The 27,579-nt window shown below is 31.0% G+C and overlaps 1 protein-coding gene across 1 annotated transcript; it reads right to left on the reverse strand.

Moving 5' to 3' along the window:
• Positions 1 to 1,149: 1,149 nt before the first annotated feature.
• On the reverse strand, positions 1,150 to 27,207 carry LOC111710067 (potassium voltage-gated channel protein Shab). Its single transcript, XM_023484088.1, has 24 exons — positions 27,187 to 27,207; positions 24,889 to 24,918; positions 21,942 to 22,006; positions 21,577 to 21,634; positions 20,078 to 20,154; positions 19,476 to 19,596; positions 19,141 to 19,219; positions 18,765 to 18,858; positions 16,383 to 16,446; positions 15,895 to 15,968; positions 14,254 to 14,340; positions 13,784 to 13,837; positions 13,418 to 13,487; positions 12,349 to 12,444; positions 11,610 to 11,693; positions 9,255 to 9,343; positions 7,803 to 7,922; positions 7,123 to 7,273; positions 5,994 to 6,101; positions 4,897 to 4,993; positions 3,865 to 3,979; positions 2,771 to 2,854; positions 2,047 to 2,107; positions 1,150 to 1,747 (listed from the first exon to the last, which is right to left on the reverse strand). The coding sequence occupies exons 2-24, from the start codon at positions 24,916 to 24,918 to the stop codon at positions 1,667 to 1,669; spliced, it is 1,959 nt and encodes a 652-aa protein (XP_023339856.1). The 5' UTR covers positions 27,187 to 27,207; the 3' UTR covers positions 1,150 to 1,666.
• Between the last annotated feature and the right edge of the window lie 372 nt (positions 27,208 to 27,579).

Consider the following 27,579-nt stretch of genomic DNA (forward strand, 5'->3'; position numbering starts at 1 on the left):
GCTCTTGATATACTTTGCCTTATCTAGTTTGAAAGAGAAAATTGGAAATATTTACAGTGTGGAATATTGTTTATATATAACGGACATTTTTTATATTTGTAAAAACAAATTTTATATTTGTTTGAAGTGTAAAAAGCAATAATTTATGGGACAGCTCACAGTTCACAGGAAATAATTTTAGGTAAAATTTGAACTGGAACTTTTCGCACTTATTAACTAGCAAGCAGAAAACTTTTTTACATTTTTTTATCACAAAATTACCTTATCTAATATAATTGGATTAAAATTTTCATTAAAAAATACAATTTTGAGCAGTAAAATTTACATCTTTAAAAATGTAGTTGAAATTGGGGATACAACTTATAAGCATATTTGATTATAAATTATGCATCTTAAACATGTTTTTTTACTAGGCTGTTGTCTTAAAAATATATGGTTAAATTACATTTTATTGTGCAATAAAAACTACTTATTCTAACTTTTAAAATCTTTAAATATTTCAAATACATTCTTATTAAAAATTACTAATTTGTCTACTAACAAGAAGTGTCAAAGTTTAATTTTTTTGTTTTTCAAGTTTTTAAACAAAAAAAGTGTAGTTGAAAAATGTAGTTGAAAAATGTAGTTGAAAAATGTAGTTGAAAAATGTAGTAGAAAAAGCTATTTTCCCCATTGAGATTACATCTTATAAAAAAAGAATAATTATCAACTTATTTATACAAAGAGAATAGAATATATACTAGAGGGGAATTTACTAGAAAAAAGTGCACTGTGAAACGGCCAATTTGTTGTACTGTTTCCATACTGCAGGTGTACTTCACATATTTATGCTATATAACCTTTTGGGCCCTGGAATATCATTTTATAGAAAATCTAAAATTAATAAGAACCAATGGTTTCATAATTGACAAATGATCATTTCACATAGACTCTATGCCTTTCACTTTACAAACGATGATTTTCCGTTATAACTATAAATCAAATGATGTTTTTTATTTATCTAATTCGTTATAAAGTTTATTTAACAGCTTTTAAAAATTCGAAATTGAAATGGATAGTCTAGGGAACATACTGTATTAATGTACTCTACTGCATATAATTTGTGAACATTTACATGATTTGTACACTTTGAACTCCCTTTCAGGCAGAAAGGGACTGAAAAAATTCATACCGAGAGATTCTCTAATTTCCCCTCAAATATATATTCTATTCTCTTTGTATTTATACAATGAGCGGAATGTATTTGGAATTGCTAAATGAGAGGTTATAATTTGCAGTGTACAGTATACAGTGTACAGAGTACAGTGTAAAGTACACATTGTACTATGTACAAAACTAATTTGAATAATACAAAATCTTTTGAGATCCATATATAGACGTTTATCCAGTACCCCTTCTAAAACAACTTCTGAGGCCAAGTTTAAAGAATTTTAGCAGCATATCAAATTTGAGACGCGGCTCAAACATTGGTTAGTTCCGCTTGAAATTGTATACAACGTGTTTCGATATTTGAGCCGACACTCAATTGGAACCGGCGGTTCAGCGACACGGTTTAAATTCTGTAACTGCGGCCTCTAATCAACTGATCAAAAAAGTCAACTGATATCATAGTTTCAAATTCCTGAACAGACCCTTTTACATTTAATGAGGTAGATTTAATTGTGTTTTACTCCAGGGGAACAGGAGATTTCTTGAGTTTGGTGGATTTTCCATGCCAGGACTTGGTTCTACCCATCACAGCACCATCCTAGGACATACATAGGACATAGACAATTGGCATTGAAGACATCTATAAGACATATAGAGGACACACATAGGACATAAGGACATGGATAGGACATAGAGTACATATATAGGACAAATTTGACATAATTAGGACGTATATATGAAAAAGAGGACATATTAAGGACATATAAATTTGTTTTAAACATAGACAGGACAAAGAGGAAATATAAATAGGACATAGATGATATAGACAGGAAATATAGGGCATAAATAGAAAGAATAATTTTAATCTTTAATTATAACTAAAAACTAGTTTATTACCGGTATATGAAGGAAAGTGGGAGAATTTGGAAGGGTCTGGCAAGATCCATGAATAGCCTCCCTAAAAATTATAATTTTTTTTTTTTATTATAAATTATTTGAAATTATTATTTTTATTGAAAACTCGAATGATAATTTTTTGATAATTTTTTTGGTCATTCAAAGACAAATGCTTATTCTTAAGTTTATTTCGGGTTAAATACGAAATTGTGAAATTGTCCATGCACTAAGAATAGTCAAATTTTATCTAACAAATTGTGTTGGAGCACGTGCGACAATTAGTATCATTATTTGTCATATTTTGTTCAATGAAATTTATCATACTTCAATATTTGAAGCATCGAGCTACTCGAACTTGGCTCCGGTTGCTCAGACACATTTTATCAGACGCAAATTTTACATTTGGCGTTTCTTAGCGTGAATAATTCTATATAAACTTGTATTCTTTGTTTTGGTGTTTGTTTGTTTGTATATATGCCCGATCATAAACCATGAACCCCTGGACCGATTTGCCTTAAATTTAGACTGGGGAACTCGGGAGAACCACCTGAATATCTAAAGCTGTGAGAACCCAAGTTGAGTGGATCGATTTATAGCAAAAATTGAGTTTCCCGGTAAAATCGACCAAGTGCAGGTAAACGGCGGGAGTAACTATAAGTAACCTGGGCAACGCTGAGTTTCTAAGCTATTGTGTACTGTGCATGTATATAAATGTAAATTAAACCTTCTCTCACAGAACTGTCTTCTCTCCTCCTCCTCAGCAATCTTCGCAGCTTTCAACTGCTTCTTCCTTTTCTCGGCTTTATCCCTGAACACAGATATATTACCAACCAGGGGTATTCGGGTTACATTGCGCTCTTATAGCGCCTCCGGGTCTTCATGTTAATCTACTATACATATAAAAGGTTTATATATCTAAGTAGAAATCTCAATTTGTTTGTTTATATGCTTAATCATAACTCAGGAACCCCTCAACCGATTTGTCTGAAATTTTGATTAGGGACCGGTAGAACCACGGGGCACGGGAATGCTTTCAGCTGGGTTTAAAAATTCTAAGTTGAATGTGTTGACTATTGTATAAATAATTAGCTTCCAGGCAAAGCTGGGTTTCCAAGCTAGTTTATGAAAAAATTTCGACCACAATTGACTAATTTCACTGCTTTTTACAAAGGAATTGAGTTTTTGTCACACATTCAAATTGTCTAATCCCTATATCTTTACAATCTGATGATGTAAACCTTAGATATCTCAAACTTAGATTATTTGGTCTAACAGAATTGATAGTTTGAAATATCAAAGGTCTACGACATTGGGCAGCCTGCAAAGATATAGAGGATATAAAAGTAGAGTTTGTGACAAAAACTCAGTTTCTTTCAAAATTTCTCGTTATAAATAATTGATATGCTATAAAGCCTCTTATATAAACAAGCAAAATTATATAACATTTATTTACCATTGAGTCACTTTTAAAGATAACCCATGAATCAAAAATAATCAACTTTCACTTGAAAAATAAGGATATCTCATTCATTCTTGATTAGACAAAGGATTAAATGGCCCGATTGTGAATCAAACCTGCTACTCTACAAATGAAGGGTAATTTAAAATTACGTCTCCAGCCTCTTTAAACATTTTAAGATACTCTGTAGGGGTTGTGAAAATATATTATAGGCAATCCTTTAACGGTTGTCAAGTATTTGGATTTTACTATGAAAGACTTGAGATTTATGAAAAAAAAAACTATAATTTTTCAATAAATGTATTTTTTATTTTTTTATTTTTGAATTTGGATCTAAAATAACAATTTTTATATATTACCTGAGTCCTTGGTCTTTGTGAAATCTCTCAAAGTTTCCAGCAATGATTGGAATAGGTAGAGACAGTACTAAGACACCAGATATAGCACAGAACGTGCCTACCAGTTTACCCAAACCTTAAACAATAAACAGTACTAGGACACCAGAGAAAGCACAGAACGTGGCTACCAGTTTACCCAACCTTTAAACAATGAACAGTACTGGGACACCAGATATAGCACCGAACGTGCCTACCAGTTTACCCAAACCTTAAACAAAAAACAGTACTAGGACACCAGATATAGCACAGAGCGTGCCTACCAGTTTACCCAAACAAACAATAAACGATACTAGGACACCAGATATAGCACAGAACATGCCTACCAGTTTACCCAAACCTTAAACAATAAACAGTACTAGGACACCAGATATAGCACAGAACGTGCCTACCAGTTTACCCAACCCTTAAACAATAAACGATACTAGGACACCAGATATAGCATAGAATGTGCCTACCAGTTTACCCAAACCTTAAACAATAAACAGTACTAGGACACCAGATATAGCACAGAACGTGCCTATCAGTTTACCCAAACCTTAAACAATTAATAGTACTAGGACACCAGATATAGCACAGAACGTGCCTATCAGTTTACCCAACCCTTAAACAATAAACGATACTAGGACACCAGATATAGCACATAACGTGCCTACCAGTTTGCCGAAACCTTAAACAACAAATAGTACTAGGACACCAGATATAGCACAGAACGTGCCTACCAGTTTACTCAAACATTAAACAATAAACAGTACTAGGACACCTTAACAAATGTTATAATGGCTTTGAAAATACCACTATTATGGCTTAAAACAAGTATATTATTATTATTATTATTATTATTATTATCTTTAAAAAACTATCATTGCTTTAAAAATAAACATTCAGTAGTTCTTTTTCAGATTTATTTGAATCTGGCCGGGATTAGGTGGATTTGCAACTATCATCCATTAGGGGGCTAAGTGAACCGCGCCTGCATATATAATAACCTAATACCTGTTGTAGGAAATATATCTCCATATCCTACTGTAGTCATTGTAACAACTACCCAGTAGAATGCTGTAGGTATTGACGTAAATCCAGATTCCTCATCCTAAAATAATGAATTTTCTTCCTAAAATAATGAATTTTAATCCTAAAATAATGAATTTTCAAGACTGGATTGATTAAGAAGTGTTGCAACGCCTTGGCATGTGATTTCACCTTACTTAAAAGCTTTACTTAAAGATTTTTATAAACCTCAGAAGTAAATTTAAAGTTGCTTTTAGCTGGAGTTTTTAAAACTAATTTGTAAATCAACTGTTTAATAAGGATATCTAGCTCCTTAGCTAACTAAATCTTGATGATACATATAAACTAGGTGTTCTATCTTTTTGCATAAATACTTTTATGAAAATCTTCCAGCTTCCTTCCATGATATGTTTAATTCTTTAGCTGAACCAAATAGAACAAAATCATATAAACTTGAACGGGTTCTTTTTTAAAACGCTAGAATATTTTCCTTCCGCTTTATTTCCAAAACTATATCTGCAAAACTGTTTAAAAAAAATCTTCAAAAACTATTTAGATAGTTATGCAAGTTATATCTGTAAAAAAATAACTGTTTCTCATGTGGATAAACTTAGTCTTTGCTTTCTTCTTCACCCTGTAATTCAAAAACATGATTCTAATATTGTATGTTACCCTATGTTACAACCCTTCCGCTGAGTACCCACCCTTTCCCTTATACTTTTTCACCCCCTCCTTACCTTATTCATGATTTATCATCATTGTTTTGTTTAAAACTTACACTGCACAGTGTACATCAATCTATTTATTTACAATTCGTATTCGCTTATAATGGGCCAACCAATCAAAACAACCAAATCTGGTTAGGCGAGTCCAAACTACATAGTAAATTGCAATGTGTTATTTGTATTATCTCGTGCTTTGTAGTTGAACAAAAATATGACTATAAATATGAAGTTTGGCTTTTACTAGGCAGATCGAAACTCTTGATTTTCTCTCGAAGCACTAATTATGAACAATCAGAAGCGTAGAATGAATTTGAAAGAATTAATGTTTATCAAACTCACTTTGACTTTAGTATTTACCTTCTCAATAAAATAGCAGAGACTACTAAAAATAAGACCACTGATACAAATCAGAAAGATAAGCAGACCTAGCTCTTTGTAACTGTTCTTCAAAGTGTAAGCTATGGCCTAAATAACAGTTTTATTATTAAAATGTTTAAAGGAAATACGTTTATTTCACAAACTCAAAGAAATTGGGTCTTTGCAACAACCTTTGGTTTTCTAATCCCTGCATATATCCTTGCAACCCACGATGGCAAACCTTAGATATTTCAAACTATGAATCTAGGCTAAAGGGTTAAAAGATTATAAAGGATTAACAAATCAATTCGTGGCAAGAAATCAGCTACTTAGTGTTAGCCGTTGGGTGGACAAGGTAATATCCAAATAAACACAATTAAATTTTATAAACTCTGCGAAGTTTGGGCGTGTGAGTCTAAATCTGATCATTAATGTGAAGGAAACGGCGTTTTTCACTAGTTTTAAAAACGTTTAATTCTGAAAATTTCTCCATTTTTTCTAAACCAAGACATAAGCAATTCAATTTTTAAAAAATCAGTCCCATTAGTGACGAGACCATTAACTATTAATGAAGTTGTTTTAGAAGGATCTTGTCATAACAAAACTTGATTGTACTCATGAAGAAAAATGAAAATCTAAAAATTTTGGTAATTCATAATTATCTAATTATTATCAAAACTTTACATTTCATTTTTTAATTATTTAGATCTTTAAAAGAAGTTTCCAAAAATGTCTTTAAATTTTTTCTAGCAAAAAAATGACAATTTTATGGATTTAAAACTAAGTTACAGGGTGTTCTTTTGGTTTTCTTCCAAATTCAAAATCTTGTTTTTTTTTGGGTTTTTTTTAAATTGATAATTTAAAAAAAACTAGTTTTGATGTTACGTCAAATATAAAATATGTTTTAAAAACAGGGAATCCTAAGGAAAGCGCAGGAAAAGACAGGACGACATTTAGTTTAAGAATAAAGGCACTTAAAAAAAGCTCACCTGGTCAAAATTAATCTTCTCGTCACTAATAAGTTAAAAAAACATGGATATCTAACTCATTCTTAATCGGACAACACTATTAAAGGTCATTGTTAATCGGCGATAACTATATTTACCAGTAAATATGATTGATTATCTACCTGCAGTCCTGGAGAGTGCCTGGCTAGCTTGAGTACCCTGGCCAGCTTGAATATCCTGAACACCTGAAGGATGTCCTCCATAGAGCCTGTCTCCTCCTTCACAGGAGCCTCAGTAACCTCAATGAATGGAGGTCCTCCTTCAGAAGTGGGTCTGGAAATAATGAGTCATTTTTGAAAAAAATTGAACTTTTGAATCCACAGTTTTCAGTGTTACCTCCAAAGGATGACAATTTAAAGACGACATGAACCTCTTTAAATTTAATAATCTTAATTTCTGCAAATTATAGTTTATAAACGATGTAACAAAAAGCAATTACAAGCAGTATGCTAAAAGGAGCCTTTAATGTAAAAATTAAAATCCAAAATTGGCGTTTCTGAGTTCTCATCCTTTGTGGGCCACCTTTTATTTTCTAAAAACATTTTCTCTAGACTTACAGTGTGGTGGGGTCCTGATCTAGGAAGAATAAGGAGAGGTAGTACTTACAGTGTGGTGGGGTCCTGATCTAGGAAGAATAAGGAGAGGTAGTACTTACAGTGTTGTGGGGTCCTGATCTAGGAAGAATAGGGAGAGGTAGTACTTACAGTGTGGTGGGGTCCTGATCTAGGAAGAATAAGGAGAGGTAGTACTTACAGTGTTGTGGGGTCCTGATCTAGGAAGAATAGGGAGAGGAAGTACTTACAGTGTGGTGGGGTCCTGATCTAGGAAGAATAGGGATAGGAAGTATGGCATTATTGCAAGAACATCAACAATATTCATCCCGTCCTTTAAGAAGTTCCATTTCCCAGGGGCGCCAGCTAACCTGAAGTATTCAATGCGTGTATACAGTGGTCGACTATTATGTCAATACAAAGAAGACGACTTTTTATTTACTTTGGATTGTTAACTAGCTTTATCCAAATTGCAAGTTTACAAGAAATCAAAAAAAAAAGATTTTATAATTTACATGTTTATGTGTATCCATGCTGTTTAATTTAAGTCAAAATTCGTCTTCATTGTACTGATCTGTACTAAGTGCAGATCAACGGATTAATTTACTTCCTGTTAGATATCATTATCCGGTTTTATCCCGACAAACTCTTCTTGCGCGATCAAATTTTATTTTTTAAAGAAAACAGGCGCCCAAAACTATAGTGGTTGGAGTAATAACGTTTATAGTAATGTATGAACAATGACAAGATGTCATATCTATACAGAAACTCTAGAGTACAATGTCTTGAGATTATAACAAAATATTTATTAAGAACTTAATATAATGGCATAGATATTAGATAGATAAAGAGCAAAATAGAAAAAAGATTAATAGATAAAAATAAAAAAATAAATAAATAGATAAATAGATGTATAAATAAAAAAATAAATAAATAGATACTTAGATAAAAAGATAATTTGATAAATGTATAACTAGAGAAACAGATAAATAGATAAATAAATAATAAAATAAATACACAGATAAAAAGATAAATAGATAAAAAGATAAATAGATAAATAGATATAGAGATAAATAGATAAATAGATATATAGATAAATAAATAAACTAAAACTGGAAGAATAATTCATGTCTTAAAAATATTAATAAAAAACAGGGGAGAAAAGTTCCAAACTATGTCTATATTCCATACCTGACAGTTGGAGTCAGGTTTTGGCTAAATCATACCTTTGAACTTTATTCCCCTTTAATACCTGATAAAGTATTCTAAAGTAAACCAAGAAATACAAATATTTCCCTTTAAAGGGAGTGTTCGCGAAAACTGAAATGGGGTATAGGCTTAATGCGATAAAAAAGCGCTTTTGATCGCTACTAATCTTACTTCTATCTGTTGCGTCTATAAGGAGAAAATTGACAAAGACGTCTCATACCGAAGAGCGTAGCGCCCATACAAATTAAGGAAGTTGGAACATACGACTTGGATCGTAAAAAAATCAAATTAATATCAAACAAATGATTCAGATATTACAACCTATAGTCATTGATTATCTTTTGCCACATTTGTTATTTGGTATGAGACGTCTTTAACAATTTTCTCATTATAGACGCAACAGATAGAAGTAAGATTAGTAGCGATCAAAAGCGCTTTTTTATCGCATTAAGCCTATACCCCCTTTAATTTTTCGCGAACACTCCCTTTAATACCTGATAAAATATTCTAAAGTGAACCAAGATATACAAATAGTTTCAATGATTGCCAGTGTAGGGTTGTCTATAGGTTTGCCGTGTACGTCCTAGATTTAGATTTATTAAACAAATATTTATAAATGTAGAGGGTAGAGTGTATCTTCAGAAAGACAGCAATTTATCTTTTATCGGTGCATTTATAGAAACACAGACTTTCATGAAACATTAGAACGAAATATTGATTATGGAGACCACTTGAGACTTTGCCACCAACTCTGATTCCTTTATCGTTAACACACAATGTTTTAGACCTTCGATATTTTAAACTTTAAAGTATGTTCAACCAATTGGATCAATTAATCTAAGTTTAAAATATCAAAGGTTTACCATGTTGCAAAGATTTGAATATTTTAGTTTGTGGCAAAGACTCCATTATTTTCTTTAATTTGTCTTCACAAAAAGAAGAAAAATCACTAATTTACATCTTTTTTTAACTAAAACATAAAGGTAATTATGTTTCGATCAATAGGAAGCCAAAAAATTTGCATTTAAATTACAGGACCGAATTTATAGACAACTAGAGCAAGTTGTACAGTATATTACCATTACGTACAGACTATAGACGCGCAAGACTGGACAGTACCCCGCCGCGCACATATTTTGATTAGTGCGGTTATCTCATTCAAAAGTTTCAGACTCAAACTTGAAATTTTTATTACTAATAACTTTATTAGTTCAGCTAAAAACAATCTTGCATGCTTACATCACCCTGAATCTTTATTCCCTCTTCTTTATACAATATAATAAATACAACTTTATAGAAACTTGAATTAGAACTTGATTAGTAAATAAACACTTCATTTATTAAAGCAGGGGAAATAAGGAAAGTTTTTTACGTATTTTATGCAACATAAAAACTTCTGCGAATTTTGATTTCAAATCTTAATATATATTTTTTTCAATTAACTTTTAAATATAAAAATCAAAGTTTTTTTGAAACAAATCAGACTTAAACTTTTTTATTTTGTTTTGATGATTAAAATTTTCACTTCATTTTCTAAACAAAGGAATTAAGTTTTGAGTCACCAACTCAATTTTTATAATCGTTGTATCTTTGCAACCTGATGCTGGAAACTTTTGATATTTCAAACTATATTATTTTATCTGTCAGAATTCATAGCTTAAAATATCTGGGTCTACAACATTGGGTTGCAAGAAAAATCAGAGTTTGTTGCAAGTACTCAATTCCTTTTCACTTGACAATAAAATTCAGTTACTTTTAAATACTAGTCAAATTAGTTCTCACTATTTTGCTCACCCATAGGCCATATTGTACACTGATAATATTGTAAAAAGTCTTTTAGATTTTGATCAAATTGTTTTTTTACTGCAGTACTCTGGAAATCTAAAAATGAGGGGTTTATATTTTACTACCGCATTTATATATTGCACTGCTGTTTAGAAAACGGAAGTAAAAATAAAACTATTTTAAAAAGTTTAGTTTCAGTGGCAAATTATAAATATTCAAGAAATAGGCAAAACTGAATTGTATTCTCTTTTATGGAGAAATTATTTTAAGCCCCATGAAACTTAAATGCTCCAATTGCCAGAACAAAACAAAACTATACTTTAGATTCAAAATATATCCTGTGGCTAATGGTAGACCATGGAACTCATTTTTGATAAAAGATACTTTCATTTTGAAACTTTGATATACTGTCGTTGAAATTTCAATTTCATTTAAAGAGTCCATGCCCAATTTTCCATTTTAAAAAATGTTTAATTGTTTCTGCAACAAGAATTCCGCAATTCACTTTAATAGAAAATCCACAATTGAAAATAACAATAGAAAAAATAATGGATATCTTTTCATTCGTGATGAAACAAAGCTTTTAAGAGTAAATAAATTCCACTAGAAGGGGATAATTCATTTTGCATACTGTCCCATTTTCCCCTAAATAGTCTGTATTTCTACTGTACAGATTGCGCTAGCTGGTAAAGAGTCGGCCCTGTACATGAAATGAACCTGAGATTGCAGTGGTTGCAATAGACATGCCACTTTACGTCTACTTTCCCTTCTTTGTTTTTAAAACTTTTAAAATTATTTTCGAGTAAAGTTTTTTTATGATTCCCTAAACTTATATTTAATCCAACTTTTGCTGTTTAAACTTTATTTTATTATTGTAGATAAAAAATAATGGTTTAAGATGAAACAAAGAAGTTGTAAGATAAGATAATTTGAATTATATGATTTAAACTTTTAGTGTTCTTAATTTATTATTTACCTCATTATTATCAAAATTTTTGTTAAAATTATTTTTTGAAACGAATAATATTTCTAATGTACAATTCTAGTTTGGAGAATTTGTTCACCTTATATTGCAGGCTGGGCAGTGTATTAATAGTCATACCAATAATAGAGATTCCAACAAACACCATAGATAGAACTGATATTACCTATACAAACCAACTGATTATTCGCCTCAAAATTTTACAATTTTTATATCTTTGCAACCGGAAGGTAAATACTTTTGAAGACATCCGGTTAGAAAATTAAAGGTCAACGACATCAGGTTGCAAAATTAAAGGTCAACGACATCAGATTGAAAAATTAAAGGTCAACGGCATCAGGTTGGAAATAAAGGTCAACGACATCAGGTTGGAAAATTAAAGGTCAACGACATCAGGTTGAAAAAAGAGAGAGTCAAATTGAGATTGACTTGAGTGTTTATCAATTCATCTATGCAAATCAGTCTCAAACAAATGAACATTTAAGGCTAAATTTAAACTGAACTTGCAAAGTACTAGGACCCATAAAACCGTAGAATTGGAAGACGACTGAAAAACTGAAGTTGTGATTTTAGATAGTTCAGTAAACAAAAACAACACAATAATTGTACAGCACAGAGTACATTACTTAATAAGTAAAGTTTTAATTATTGTTTTATAAGAACTTCAAATACACAATAAATGTGCAGTAACAGAGTACAGACTAATTTGCTTAATAAGTTAAGTTTTAATTATTGTTTTATAAGAACATCAAAAACACAAAACATTTCTTTCAGTTGTCTTTCACTTCCACAGTTTTGTGGGTGTCACTGTATTTTTGTACCTGAGCAGCTACACTCGTATCTGGGTGTTCAATGAGATCCCAAATCATTTTCTGATATTTTGCAAACTTTCCAGTTCCAAAATCTTCTTCTTCGTCCTGAACAAAATGAAAATTATTCTTACTTTACTGAAACTATATTATAGGTAGAGATGGGCATCTTTTTAGTTAGAAAACTAAATATTTCAAAACAAACGAAAATTTTTGTGAATGATGGTATCGTTCAGAAAAATTTACGTAAATATTAAAAAATGGAATTTAAAGAAATTAAAACTATCGTTTTTCTCAAAAAAAAAAAACTACACCTTTAATGAAATAACGATTTTGCTGAACAAACGATTTCAACGATCAATCAGTTTTACTGAACAAACTTATAGTTAGCGAAATATGACCGAACAAATTAAAAACCCCAAACGTGGTCATCTCTGTTAAGCTCTGCAGACCTTTATTCTGAAATACTAAACCATGTGTTGGCACTGAGATGTTAACTTCACTGTCACTACACCAATTTTACGACATTGCAGGTTTTGCCGGACATTGCAATTACTATTTATGTAGCAATAAATTCATATACAGAATAGGGCATTTGTTCAAAGATCTTGTAGTGTAAAACTTCACAAGCTGCGTGTATTTCCACCAGCCGAAACCGAATTTTCTCATAAATATTTCTGCTTTAAAAATTGTTGGATTATTTATTTTTCTTCAAGGAATTTCAGCTTATATTTACGTACATACAGTGCACGATATACTGCTTAACATTGTTATTTATGTAAGTTCTAAGTTTGTGGTGTCCAATGATTATAAAGCCCAGACTTTTATACTGAACATGTTCGCAGTCAGAGCCTAAGTTTGAGCTCTGGTTTTGGTGCTCTATTTATATCTTACACCGGTTTAACTGTTTTCAGCGAACATTCATTTTCATTAAGTAAATTGCCGCAAAAGTTTAAAATTGGTTTTCTATAGTTAGCAAGACTCCCTCCTTTTCAACAAAACTTTGGTCGCGGAATGCATTTCTACACTTGTATGCAAGGGAAGAAAATGCATCTGGTTAGATATGTAAATAGTCTCAAACCTTTTTCAGTTTAGTCGAGATTACTTCCATCTCTTCAACTATTATCTCTTTCTTACTCAGGAACTTGTCCCTAAATTGGATAAATCAATTAATCAACCAATCAATCATTTAATCAATCAATTAATCAACCAATCAATCAATTAATCAACCAATCAATCAATTAATCAACCAATCAATCAATTAATCAACCAATCAATCAATCAATTAATCAATCAATTAATTAATCCATTAATTGCAATCAATCAATAAGTTAATCAACTAATTAAGCGAATAAAATAAATGTCAACAAATCAATGAATTATTCAATGAAAAAAGGATAAATAAACAAATAAAAATTAAATAAACTATTTATCTATCTATCTATACCTACAGCATGACTCCATATATTCCTCGTTTATGAGCCAGTATTCAAGATCATCTCTAAAATTAAATTCATGATTAACTCACACGTTGTCAAGAAGGAGGGGAGTAGAATTTAGTTAGAAAGTTAAAGACGGCTTCTGTTGTTGTACAATATTATGAAGGTCGTGTAGAGTAAGTAAAAAATATTCTTTTTCCAAAGATCAACTGTTAATTTTAAAACTTAACTGTTAGATCCAGCAGAATTCATAGTTTAACATATCAAAAGCTATACCATATAAGGTTGAAAAATAATAAAAATTAAAAATAAGTACTGAAGTGAAAATCTTGGGATCAAAAATTGATCTCCATCTTTAGCATGACCCACAAATTAATTCAATTTAATGATGCTCAAGCTTTAAAGTGTCTACATTGGATATCGAGATTAAGAGTTCAAGATCAATGAAGACACGAATGTTCCAGTTGGTTTCACTAACCGGAAAGCAAGAATGCACATTTCGTCAGATATATGTAGTTTTCCAGTTCTGTAGAAGTTCAAAATAGTGTTGAAGGATCGTGGATGCCTGAAATATAAAATTGGTTTTTTTCAATTTTGAAAGAATTTATCACACCTAATGTTTCCCGTCATGCAAACATAACAATTTCCGATATGCAAGGGGACCCTGGAAACATTGGTTTGAATAAAATGAGGAAAGTACCGCAGTTCTTCTGACTCAAAAATTGTTTATTTTTCTGTGAGTTTCTCCAACCCTTCTCATAATCAAGAAATGCGCAAGTCACTTTTACAGAGAAGCCGCAAATAAAAACAAACAGTTTAAAGAAACAAAAACATTGATATCCAATACATACATGGTCAGAAAAAGCTTTCAAGGGTATTGTTATAAATCGGGCATTGTCATCTTTCCATGGAGGATTATTTAACACTATACTTACAGCTGCCTTATCTATGTAAGAACTTACTTATTTATACAATTACGAAAAAACGTTTTCTGACTTAAACAAAAATACTGCTTAACACGATATAGCGGACAAACGCTATGATATAGAAATGAAAATAAAAGTATTTAATTTATGGCAAACATTTAAAAACATTCCCTTATCAGATTATATAATGTTTAAATGATTTAGAAAGATAGGAGGAGGGTAGAATGCACAAAATTAGGAATTTGTTCAAAATTAAAAGTTTTGTCCGCAACCGCATGAGTAGAATAGATGCAATAGTTGATAAACTTAGTCTCTAGGATACAGGGAGGTAGGGAAGGAAGGTCAGCAACAAAAATATCTAGTCCGAGCCACTTCCTCCTCATTAGTCCCTCTGAGCCACCTCAAAATCCTGGTCCTTCCGATAATTTCTTTTTAAAAATAGGTTTGGTACGAGGTTATCAAATTTGTCTTTATTTGCATTACAATTCCATGATTTTTTTTAAATGCATGGAAATAAAAAGATTTCAGACCATGTTCAAGGAAATCCTTTGATGTTATTTTTAAATTATAAGTATAAAATATAAGTATTACACAAGCAGAAGATATTTAGGTTTTACTCTAAATAAAGTTTTGCATCATTTTCATGGATTTGAAGGTTTCAACATGATAACATCCTTGCAATACTTTAGTTTGACCATGTCATATCCAACTAACTTCGCCAGATTTTTAACAAATATTTTCATTTTGCAAGGATTGGACATTTGAAAAATAATATTAGAAGGACGAGGTTTGCAATTTGGCTCGCACGAGTAAATGAGGAGAGTGTGGCTCGGACTAGAAATTGTTGTGGTTGGCCTTCCTGCTCTCATACAGGATACAGGATACAAGATACAGGAAACAAGATACAGGGAAACATGATACAGGACACAGGACACATGACACTTGACACAGGACACAGGACTCAGGACACAGGACAAAGGACACAGGATACAGGACACATGACACAGGACACATGAAACAGGACACAGGACACAGGACACCGGATACAGGACACAGGACACGGAATACAGGATACGAATACAGATAACAGAGCACTTAATTCAGGATACAGGACGCAGAATACAAAATACAGTCTACAGAATACAGAATACACACTAGAGAATGTAGAATTTCTCCAAACATATATTTCTAACCTGTCAAAAAAATATTCGTTTTCCACAAGGGAATAGTCAGCACAGAGCTCCAAAATTGCATCATGGGTCGGTGCCTATTCACAATATAAAAATTATTAAAACAGTTTTTACCTTTTCAGGAAACTATGCCAAGAAAATGTGATGCAGATAAAGCCTCATAATACACCAAATTATCATGGAAATTGCATTCTTAACGTGGAAATTGCATACTTATCGTGGAAATTACATACTTAGCGTGGAAATTGCATACTTATCGTGGAAATTGCATACTTTTTTTGGAAATTGCATACTTAGTGTGGAAAGGAATTATTTTCACAAATATGGATTTGCTATGCATTTCATCTTTGTAACTTAAAGTTGTAGACGTTAGAAATGAATTCTGCGAGATCATATACTTGAATTTAAATCTCTATCAAAAGTTTACACCTTCAGGTTATAAAAATATTGGGATTATTGTGGCAAATTATCATTAGAAAAAAATTTCATACCTTTGCAAGGAGTCCCAATCTTGACATAGGAATCTGCCGCAGCATTTTCCACATAACTTCATGTCTAGTAAATAAACATACTGTGGTTATTTTCCACATAACTTCATGTCTAGTAAATAAACATACTGTGGTTATTTCTAACATTACTTTATGTCTAGTAAATAAACATACTGTGGTTATTTTCCACAAAACTTCATGTCTAGTAAATAAACATACTGTGGTTATTTCAAACATTACTTTATGTCTAGTAAATAAACATACTGTGGTTATTTTCCACATTACTTCATGTCAAGTAAATAAACGTCATGTTTAGTAAATAAACATACTGTGGTTATTTTCCACATAACTTCATGTCTAGTAAATAAACATGCTGTGGTTATTTTCCACATAACGTCATGTCTAGTAAATAAACATACTGTGGTTATTTTCCACATAACTTCATGTCTAGTAATAAACATACTGTGGTTATTTCTAACATTACTTCCTGTCTATTAAATAAACATACTGGGGTTATTTTGCACATAACTTCATGTCTAGTAATAAACATACTGTGGTTATTTCTAACATTACTTCATGTCTAGTAAATAAACATAATGTGGTTATTTTCCACATAACTTCAAGTCTAGTAAATAAACATACTGTTGTTTTTTCTAACATTACTTCATGTCTAGTAAATAAACATACTGTGGTTATTTCTAACATTACTTCATGTCTCAACAGTATTAATTCGGTGGTTATTTTCTACATTACTTCATGTCTAGTAAATATAAATTTTGTGGGCTTTTCCACATAACTTAACGTTTAGTAAATAAAAAATCTGTTGTTATTTTCAACATTACTTTATGTCTAGTTCATACAAATATTTCATGATTATTTTCCACATTACTTCCTGCCCAGAAAATAAAAATTCTTTAATATTTTTTCACATTGGTTCCAAATAAAAAAGTACAAAAAATATAAATTTATGAGTTAAAAGATTTATGCTAAAAAATTTATGTTTTGTGTGTTCAGTAAGTTAAGTAATTCGAGTTTTTCTTAAATAGCTTTTAACTAAAACTTATTAGATTTAATTATTTTTATTCATGAAGTTTATCAACAAAAAAAGCACTAAATGGGAACATAATATAGCTAGAATTTGAATCTTTAGAGATGCGAATATTAAAAATATAAATATTTATTTTAAACTTAAATCTCCCCACCTACCCCTATAGTTTGTGGCGTGGGCTAAATGATATATATCATTATAAATAAACTAAAAATACGAAAACCAAAAGAAAAAGAAGAATACATTGTAAACAAAACAATCAAAGCTGTGAAATGAATTCCTCCACTCTAGTAAAAATCTTCCGAAGCAAAAACAAAGTAAAATCTACAATTTATTTTAACAGTTTAATGAAATTGATGCAAACAAAATGTAAAGATAAAAAATGTTCATTTGTACATATTCAGTATTTAGTTTATAATAAACAGACTTTAAATCCAAACCGGAGTTTAGTTGTCTGTTAGAAAGTTATTATAAACCCAAGCCAGAGTTTAGTTGTCCGTTATATAAAGTTAATGATAAACCCAAGCCGGAGTTTAGTTGTCCCGCCATTGATCCGCCATGTTTAATGATCCGCCATGTTCAAACCCCTGATATTGATCCGCCATGTTTAATGATCCGCCATGCTCAAACACCTGATATTGTTCCGCCATGTTTAATGATCCGCCATGTTCAAACCCCTGATATTGATCCGCCATGTTTAATGATCCGCCAAGTTCAAACCCCTGATATTGATCCGCCATGTTCAAACCCCTGATCCGCCAAGTTCAAACCCCTGATATTGATCCGCCATGTTCAAACCCCTGATATTGATCCGCTATGATCAAACCCCTGATATTGATCCGCCATGTTCCGCCATGTTCAAACCCCTGATATTGATCCGCCATGTTCAAACCCCTGATATTGATCCGCCATGTTCAAACCCCTGATATTGATCCGCCATGTTCAAACCCCTGATATTGATCCGCCATGTTCAAACCCCTGATATTGATCCGCCATGTTTTATGATCCGCCATGTTCAAACCCCTGATTGAGTTTGTAATGTCAAAGGGGTTAAACAGACTGGTCAGGGAAGAATATGTCCGCCGGCCACGGCGGAGAAAACTCTGAAGTGTTACGTCTCTATTATTATATATTATGTCTAATGTAAATATAGTTTCTTGAGCAAATCGTGTTATTACTCAATACAGTTTTAGCTCTTTATTATAAAATAGTTCATTAATATAAGGAAACAGACATTATGAATTCCGTAATGTCATCTCTGAAGGCTCATCTGTTGTTAGTATCCCTAAATATGTTACCTGAACCCCCCCCCCCTCTCCGTCTTCCATTGATATTACCTTATTCCTCCAACATTAAGAGTGACCCTTCTGTTCAGTAATTTAGATTTAGCAATGATAAAAGGATCTGGTGCCTGTTGTTCAGAGAGATATCCTAAAAACAAAGAATTTGTTAAACTGAACATAAAAGATTTCAACACAGCTAAAGCATATTTATAGTGACAGTATGATGTTTATTTGTAGATAGAAAAAATGAAATAAAGACGTTTAATGGCATTTGTTGGATTTTCTTATTTTGACTTATTAAAGGCATTTGACTTAAAATTTAATATAATTATGAAGAAGAAGAAGAAGAAGAAGAAGAAGAAGAAGAAGAAGAAGAAGAAGAAGAAGAAGAAGAAGAAGAAGAAGAAGAAGAAGAAGAAGAAGAATATACCTGGAAATGAGAAGGTGGATACAGGGGATCCAAGGCAAACTGTATTATTAATGTCCTGCTGTTCTCTTCTCTGTTCCACCTTTAATAAAGAGAAACATTGGGTTTTAGATTCAAATATTAAAGGGAATGAAGTTAAAATTTAAAGAGAGGAGATAAAGGACAGAAGCAGCCATTGCTTGTTTAAAAAATGGAAGCATAACAAAAAAATAATTTGGTGAATTGTTAAATGAAGGTCAGGTCGATATAAACAAAAATTTGATATTGTAATTTTACATTTTTTGACTCATTACAAATCTTGATTTTTTAATGTAGAGTTTCAATTTAAGTTTACGAACCTCTTCTATCTTAGAGAAAGCTTGCTCGAGAGTTTTCTTCAATCCAGTAAACTCTGAAGCAAGTGGATTCATCAGAGGTAAAAGTCGCAGTATTTCAGCATTTTTGGCATCAGAGTCCAACCTAATAGGATAGAATGAACATAATTAACTTGAGCGTTTAATTGTTTAATCTTTTCACTTTTATATATGTCATCAAGAGTCACTTGACATTACGCCGACAATGACCATTCCTATTGTTCCTAAATCCGAAGGGGGAGGTGGGGGGAGGAGGGGGGATGCTTTTAACGTCTCTTTCTAGACGTCTCACGTTCTCTTTTTTTATAATTTCTATTTATGGAAAATTGGGTAGAATTAAGACTGGCACTAACCTACACAGGCAGCCGTAGTTTATTTGAATTTCCGGGCCGGGTCAACCTTCCTGGGCCCAGTTTGTACTGTACCTAGCTCTATGGACAGGACTAGCCGGTACACCAAGGTTGACGCTCGGTAAGACTTTATGCTTCATATAGGTTGAATTTACTTTTACTAAAGGGGCAGAGGTGTGCGATCAACCTTTTGTTCAAGACGTTTTTTGTTAACAATCCCGTAAATAATGTTTTTACCTTTTAAACTGTTCGAAACTCATGATATTTGTAAGACCAGAGGTTAATCCTTCACTGTTACCATTCCGATCCGACATCTAGCATAAAATTGATTAAGACAGTTCCAATAATTAATATGAGAATTGATAGACGACTTGAAGATCTACTTCGATTTTTTATTATAGTAAGATATTTAGTCTTCTAATCCTTATGTCACGAGTCATATATATATAGAGGTTTTAAACTATAAATTCGGCTATATCAAATAACATACTTTGAAATATCAAAGTTGTCCACCATCAGGTTGCAAAGATATAGGGATATACAATTTTTATTTTGTGGCAAGGAATCAATTCCTTTAACTGACAAAGTTATTTTAAAAACAAGATTTAACGGTCATAGGCGTTCTTGTATCTTAAACAGTGAACATGCTATTTTCAATTTAAAATCTAAATCTGGAAAAATGCCTCGATACTTTCGGCAATGTTAAAGGTTTATCCAGGGCCGACCACAAATGGTAAATTCAAAAAGATTTCTATTAAGTGATGTTTTTTTGTCTATGGTGAGTGAGTTGATACATCCTGATTCTACTATTATTTTCAATGTTTAATATCTCATAAACTTGATTTGTTTTTGTTAATTTTTAATATTTTTTAAAATTAAATCTTTAAAAAAATAAAAGACGCAAGAATATTATTAATAATTAATTTTATCCAAAAAGTGCTACCTAAGATCCTTGTCAAAATCCTGAACAATCTTTTTAAAAATGAAATATGGATCAAGAGTATAAACATATTTTGCTTACTTAAAATGTGAAACGGATGCTTTTATAAATCCTTACAAGTAAAGTGGCAGTTTAGACTTTAGAACACATCTAAATGTTCTCCATAAATCTCAAGCAAAATTCAGATATTTATCTGGAATTCTAAATATATCTTTCACAAGAATTTATTTCAAATCCGACTTGATTCACTGAAAAATAGTGATTTGAAGGCTTATAAAAGAGTAGGGAACTACTCTAGTAGGGAACTACTCTGTGATGCCTACATAGTCATTAAATCAATTCTCCAACATGTAAAATTTATTTGTTTACTTTTATGTAGAAAAGATATGGTTCTTGGCTGTAATTTTGTCTGGAAAACATAAACTGCTATCTGATTCAATGTTATTATGTGTGTGTAGGCCACACATTGATGTTAAATTGAGTAAAAAACAATAAAATCGCTTATTTAATATTTACCTTGTTTAAACCAATATTTGATAATTACCTGGTTTAAACCATTATTTAATAATTACCTGGTTTAAACCATTATTTGCTAATTACCTGGTTTAAACCATTATTTGATAATTACCTGCTTTAACCCATAATTTAATAACTACCTGGTTTAAAACACTATTTAATAATCACCTGATTTAACCCATTATTTAATAATTACCTGGTTTAAACCATTATTTAATAATTACCTGGTTTAAACCATTATTTAACAATTACCTGGTTTAACCCATTATTTAATAATTACCTGGTTTAACCCATTACTAGGCGGACTAGTTGGAAGTACTGAAGAATTTGGATCATTCCTATATAATAAGAAAAGCATGATAAATCGCACTAGATTTTGATTAAATTTTAACCGTAATTTCAATTAAAAATAGGATTTCCTGATTTTCTATTCGTACTTTAGTTTTTCTCGCCTTAAAATTTTTGAAAATTTCTTCCGTTATTTCTGATAAAGAAATGAAGAAAGATGAAATTAAAAATATTATATTTTTAAAGAGAACATAATGGAGACACTTTTAGGCTTGTTTTGATTAAAAATATGTTTTTGATTAAAAAGTGCATTTTTTGTGTTTTTACTTTTAATTAAGATCAACTATTTGTTATTACCTGAGATGGGATCGGAGGGAGAAAAGAGTTTCCGCGGAAGCCATCGGAGGAGGTGCAGTTGGCACCTATAAAAAGTATTAAAAGTGAAACTACTACATTGAAAATGACTAATCTTTTTTAAATCTGCAACAAAAACTTTCAATAGCAAATAAGAAGCATAACATTAAATGCTAAAATGTTGAATAAAAGTGACTTTTTTTGCTTTTGAGGTTTTAATGTTTTTACATTCATTATTTCAAGACGATTTTTATCGATTTTTTTCTCTTACTTTCATTAATAAGTTGATTCAAGTACACTAGAGCACATACTTGAAAAAGTTTTAAATTTGTTAAAAACAATTTTTAATTTTAGCATTTTATATGCACTTTAGTAAACCAAATTTAAGGTGGATTAATTTGGGCATTATTTTTCAAAAAGTGCCTTGACGTGGTTATTTCTGTAGGGATGTTAACGTTTTCATTTTTTTAAAAAAGGATAGTTTCGACGACGACAAATCGAAAACGAAACGATCGTTTTTTTTTCAACAACGACGACTCTTTGTTAACGATTGTTAACATAATTGTCAATAAAATTTTATTTTTCAAAAACGATGGTTTATTTAAAAGCGATCGTTTCTAAAAAACAATCATATAAAAAACGGTCACAAATCGTTTTTCAAATAACGATCATTTTTTAAAACGATTGTTATATGTTTTCAAAAAGTTCAAAACGAGTGGGTCGTTTTAAACAATTTTTTTCCAAAAACGAAACGATCGTTTTTGAAAACGATTGAAAAATGAAACAAAAACCTCTCGTTTAAGGATCGTTTTCAAAAACGATTAACAACCCTAGCCAGGGTCTCCATTTTTCCGGAAAAATTTGGACCCGTCAAGGCCTTACAGAATCGTATCTAAACCTTTAAAAATTAACTGGCAATCAAGATTAAATATTGTAAATAAACAAATCAAATTAAGAATTCTTCTGAATGTTTGTACTGTGTATAATAGTCCAAGAATTTAATTTCCCCAATGGAGTGTACAGTTGACATTTATACATTGTATTAAAGTAACTTTATGTCTCTTGGTAGTATAAACCCAGTTTATAAAGATCCCCCTGTTTCCACTTCAAATATTTTAAGGAGATTATTTAGATACTTGAGTGAAAGGATGGGCACGTTCTTCTTTTTGAAAAATATTTTTCTCAGAGCTGAAAACTTTAGAATGGGATATCCTTAATTCCAAACGATTAATTAGTCTGAAGATTGATAACAAGAGGAGGACAAGCATTATTTAATCTGGAGATTAAGAAAAAGAGGAGATCAAATATTATCTCCATATCCACTATTCAAAATTTTTTAGCTCAGGTACAATTGAAATCTTTTGAGGTTTCAATTGTAACTTAATAAAGAGATATTAAGAAGAAACGAAAAAATTTGATTTTATCATACTTGTGCGTAAAATAGAAAACTAGAGGATCTACCAGGTGACACCAGTCATTACCTTCTACTTCTTTCTAGTTTGCAGTGTAGGGGTGACTACTCATTTAAAACATACATAACAACCAAATTTGTTAAAGAAAAAAATGAGCTTATATAAGTCCTTACTCCTTACTAATGCCCAAGATTTTGTTGATATTTTTGTAATCTTTTGGCGGATTTTCAAAATAAAGAAAAATAAATATTTTGGAAAAAAATATATATTTAAATTCTGAACGTCATTAAACCCTTGCCAATCCTCCAGGTTGATGTAAGATATAAACACAAAAAATTGGGTCTGTTGGTTTTAAACTCTTGACGTCAGTTTTTGGTTACGGAAAAACCAACAAACATACATTTGACTGTAGACAATATATAATTTTTCTTTTTGATGCCGTTGTAAAAAAGATATATCCAAGTTTAGCTCTTTAGATAATACTATATGCTAGAAAACACAATACAATATTCATTAAAATAAGCTGCTATAGTCAGTTTATAACTTTAACAGTTTCAATCTTAAGTAAAAGTTTCAAAATGTAAATGTTTAGTTAGATATTTAGCTTAATATTTGGCTCAATATCTAGCTCAATGTTTAGCTTAATGTTTAGCTCAATGTTTAGATTAATATTTGGCTCAATATTTTGCTCAATGATTAGCTCAATGCTTAGATAAATGTTTAGCTCAATGTTTAGCTCAATGTTTAGCTTAATGTTTAGCTCAATGTTTAGCTCAATGTTTAGCTTAATGTTTATCTTAATTTTAGCTCAATGTTTAGCTAAATGTTTACTCTACTCAATGTTTAGCTCAATGTTTAGATCTATGTTTAGCTTAATGTTTAGCTCAATGTTTAGCTTAATGTTTAAGCTCAATGTTTAGCTCAATGTTTAGCTCAGTGTTTAGCTCAATGCTTTTCTCAATGTTTAGCTCAATGTTTAGCTCAATGCTTAGCTTAATGTTTAGCTCAATGTTTAGCTCAATGTTTAGCTTAATGTTTATCTTAATTTTAACTCAATGTTTAGCTAAATGTTTACTCAATGTTTAGCTCAATGTTTAGCTCAATGTTTATTTCAATGGTTAGATCTATGTTTAGCTCTATGTTTAGCTCATTGTTTAGCTCAAGGCTTATCACAATGTTTATCTCAATGTTTAGCTCAATGTTTTGCTCAATGTTTAAAATCATGTTTAGCTCAATAAAGCTGAGACAAGATGAGTTTTAGCTTGCTTCACAGTGCTCCTCTATACCAGAATACAAAAGAGGACTGGTTTGCCGGAAGGGGGGGGGAGTATAAAAAGGGGAAGAATGAAGAAACGGGGGGAGGGAGGTGAGATAAAGGGGAAAAGGGGGGACAAGAACTAATGTACATTAAATGATGCGAACACTGAAGAGACTGTTACTGTAGTTTATACATACATAAATGAAATTGCGCGAATTATTGCATTTTATTTTTGGTTAATACAAATTTTTAAAGATCAAAGAAATATTAAAAAGTTTACCTTGTTATAGCTCGGCATTGATATATTCATCTAAAATAAGATTTGGATTAAAATTAGTTTTTATTTCAAGTCCCTATAGTCCCCTTATATGTACAACCCAATGACGTAGACCTTAGATATTTCGAAATAATTTAAGTTTGAAATATCAAAGTATTAAAGCATGTAGTTGCAAAGATATATAGGGATTAGATAATTTGTGTTTACGGCAAAAACTCAATTCCTTTATATATAATGTTGCATTTAATGTATTTTTTTTTTGGATATTATACAAATGTATGAATCGTATTATATATTGGAATTAATATTTTACTGACGTAGAGATGCATGTTATGATTGTAGCAATGTAAAATGTATAAATGTTGACCGGGGGTGAGGCTAGGCAGGCACTGAACCCTCTGGATTAGTGAAAACAATGGTTCACAGGTAAGTTTAAGCCCCTGGAATTATGGAAACGATTACACCCCCCCCCCCCCCCCAAGAAAAATAATTGTGCCCAAGCGGTTCATTTTTTTTCGCTGAAGCATATTATTTTACTACTTTTAAAAAATTCTGGAAACAGCTGAAATTGTGCTTTATATCTGTATTTGTTAAATAATATCGAAAATCATGCCAAAGAAACTGAGTCTTTGCAACAAACTCTGAATTTCTAATCCCTATTTCCAATGTCGTAGAGACCTTATACATTTCAAACTATCATATCTGCTAGATCAAATAATATGAGTTTGAAATATCACAGGTTTACACTATCAGGTTGCAAAGATATAGTGATAAGAAACTTTGAATTTGTGACATTAAGACTCTAGTGTAACAGTGGGCGAGTTTTGTTGATCTTTTACGATCAGCAATTCAAGGATTTTAAGTGCATTGCTTTATTGATTTTTATTCATATACTATACTAGAATACTCCAACAGAAGGCTTTGTTACAAATTTAAAACATTCGATTTATTTCAAATTTCCTAAAGTAAGGGAATTTGGTTTTATAGCTTTTAAATAGTTTCGTAATATAGAGAGACATAAATAGTTTTAGAAAGAGAATACGTTTTGGGTTGGGTTATTCACAATTCCTTCAGTTTCTAGATATTGTAGATTGTATAATCCAAATTGTATAATGTTTATTTTTTAGATATTGTATAATGTATTTATTGTATAATATATATTTACAGGTCTAGTGTCGATATTCACTATTAAGCTTTTATTCTTATTGAGGTAGGATTTTTAAAAATATAATATTTTTACGGAACTTATTTTTTGTTATACCATTGATATTTCCAAAGGGAACTTTTGTTATATAACACAGAGGCGTGAGGGGGGACGTCTTCCCCCTGAAAAATTGGGGAGACATCCCCCTCGTCCCCCCTAAGAAAAAATAGGTCGCAACTTAGAGAGCAGGCACCTTCTGGTCATGTAATTCTTATTTTTAAGAATGGAAAAAAATATCCTTGATTAATATTTTGTTTTCACCATTAGTTTTCAAAGATATATGGCCTAGAAAATGTAAGCATGAGGAAAGTGTTCAATTCCTTTACGTACTTTTTCAAACCTAATTTTGTTCAATTTGAATAGTTCTAAGTTACAATCTTAGTAAAATAGAATACCTATTTATCAATATTTATAATAAACATATATGTATTATATATATTAAGTAACTATAGATCCATATAGATATATTTTTATTCTTATTTATTTATGTATTTATATATTTATTGGAATATTTAGTTACTTATTTAAGCAGAACTGTAAACACACTGAATAATAGCCATAGATTTATTCTTTTATTACATGACAAATATATTTACCTATGTACAGTGTAATCTAAAAATTCAAGTTTTAACAGGGTGAAAGGGAAAACATGTATTTGTTAAACCATATTTTGATGGTTTCCCGAAGTTTGGTTTACCTAGCACTTTTTACCAGGATATCATGGAATTACCATTATTGTAATGATTAATAATAGATTTCGGCCAAAAAAATGTTCCCAAAACAAATAGGATTTTAAATCTATAGTTTGTCTCAAAATATTTTTCTCTTCCAAGTCAGTGCTTTAAGGGAACTTAAAATAATATAGACGAAATATACACATATATACACACATATATATTATATAACTAAGACTGCTCTGAAAAATTCCTATAAATATATATCCATACATATATTGTATATATATAGTAATAGTTATATAGAATATATATATATATATCTACTTGCTCAATGCTCATGTTTCTTAAGCTATTTCCCTTTCAGCATTATATTCTCACAAAAGATCGTTAAGGAAAAGAGATTTTTGACAGGTTTCTTACCAACCCAACAAGTTTCAGGCCCAGCTAGAGTAAGGAAGGGATTGATAATTGAAATAAAATATTTTCCATTTTGTCCATGTTTACACCTGTATATGTTCGCTTTTACAATATCTAGCTAAGGGGCCTTGATATTTATTAAATTGATTTTAAGATTTAGGATCGAAAAATTTACAAATATGTTTTACACAGTTAAATGGTCTTTTAATATTTCAAAACAGAATCTTATAATAAACCTCTTCGCTCATATATATTTATATGTTAGCTATAGTTGGCCAAACGGCTGAACCGAATGGGCTGCATTTTTATAAGGAAACCAATGGGCGCCCTTGGAGTAACAAAGACTAAAAATTTCGACATTTTTTTCTTCAAAAATCAAAATTTTTTTCAAAAGTT

This window comes from Eurytemora carolleeae, unplaced genomic scaffold, assembly GCF_000591075.1.
Source record: "Eurytemora carolleeae unplaced genomic scaffold, Eaff_2.0 scaffold1024, whole genome shotgun sequence".
Lineage (NCBI taxonomy): Eukaryota > Metazoa > Arthropoda > Copepoda > Calanoida > Temoridae > Eurytemora > Eurytemora carolleeae.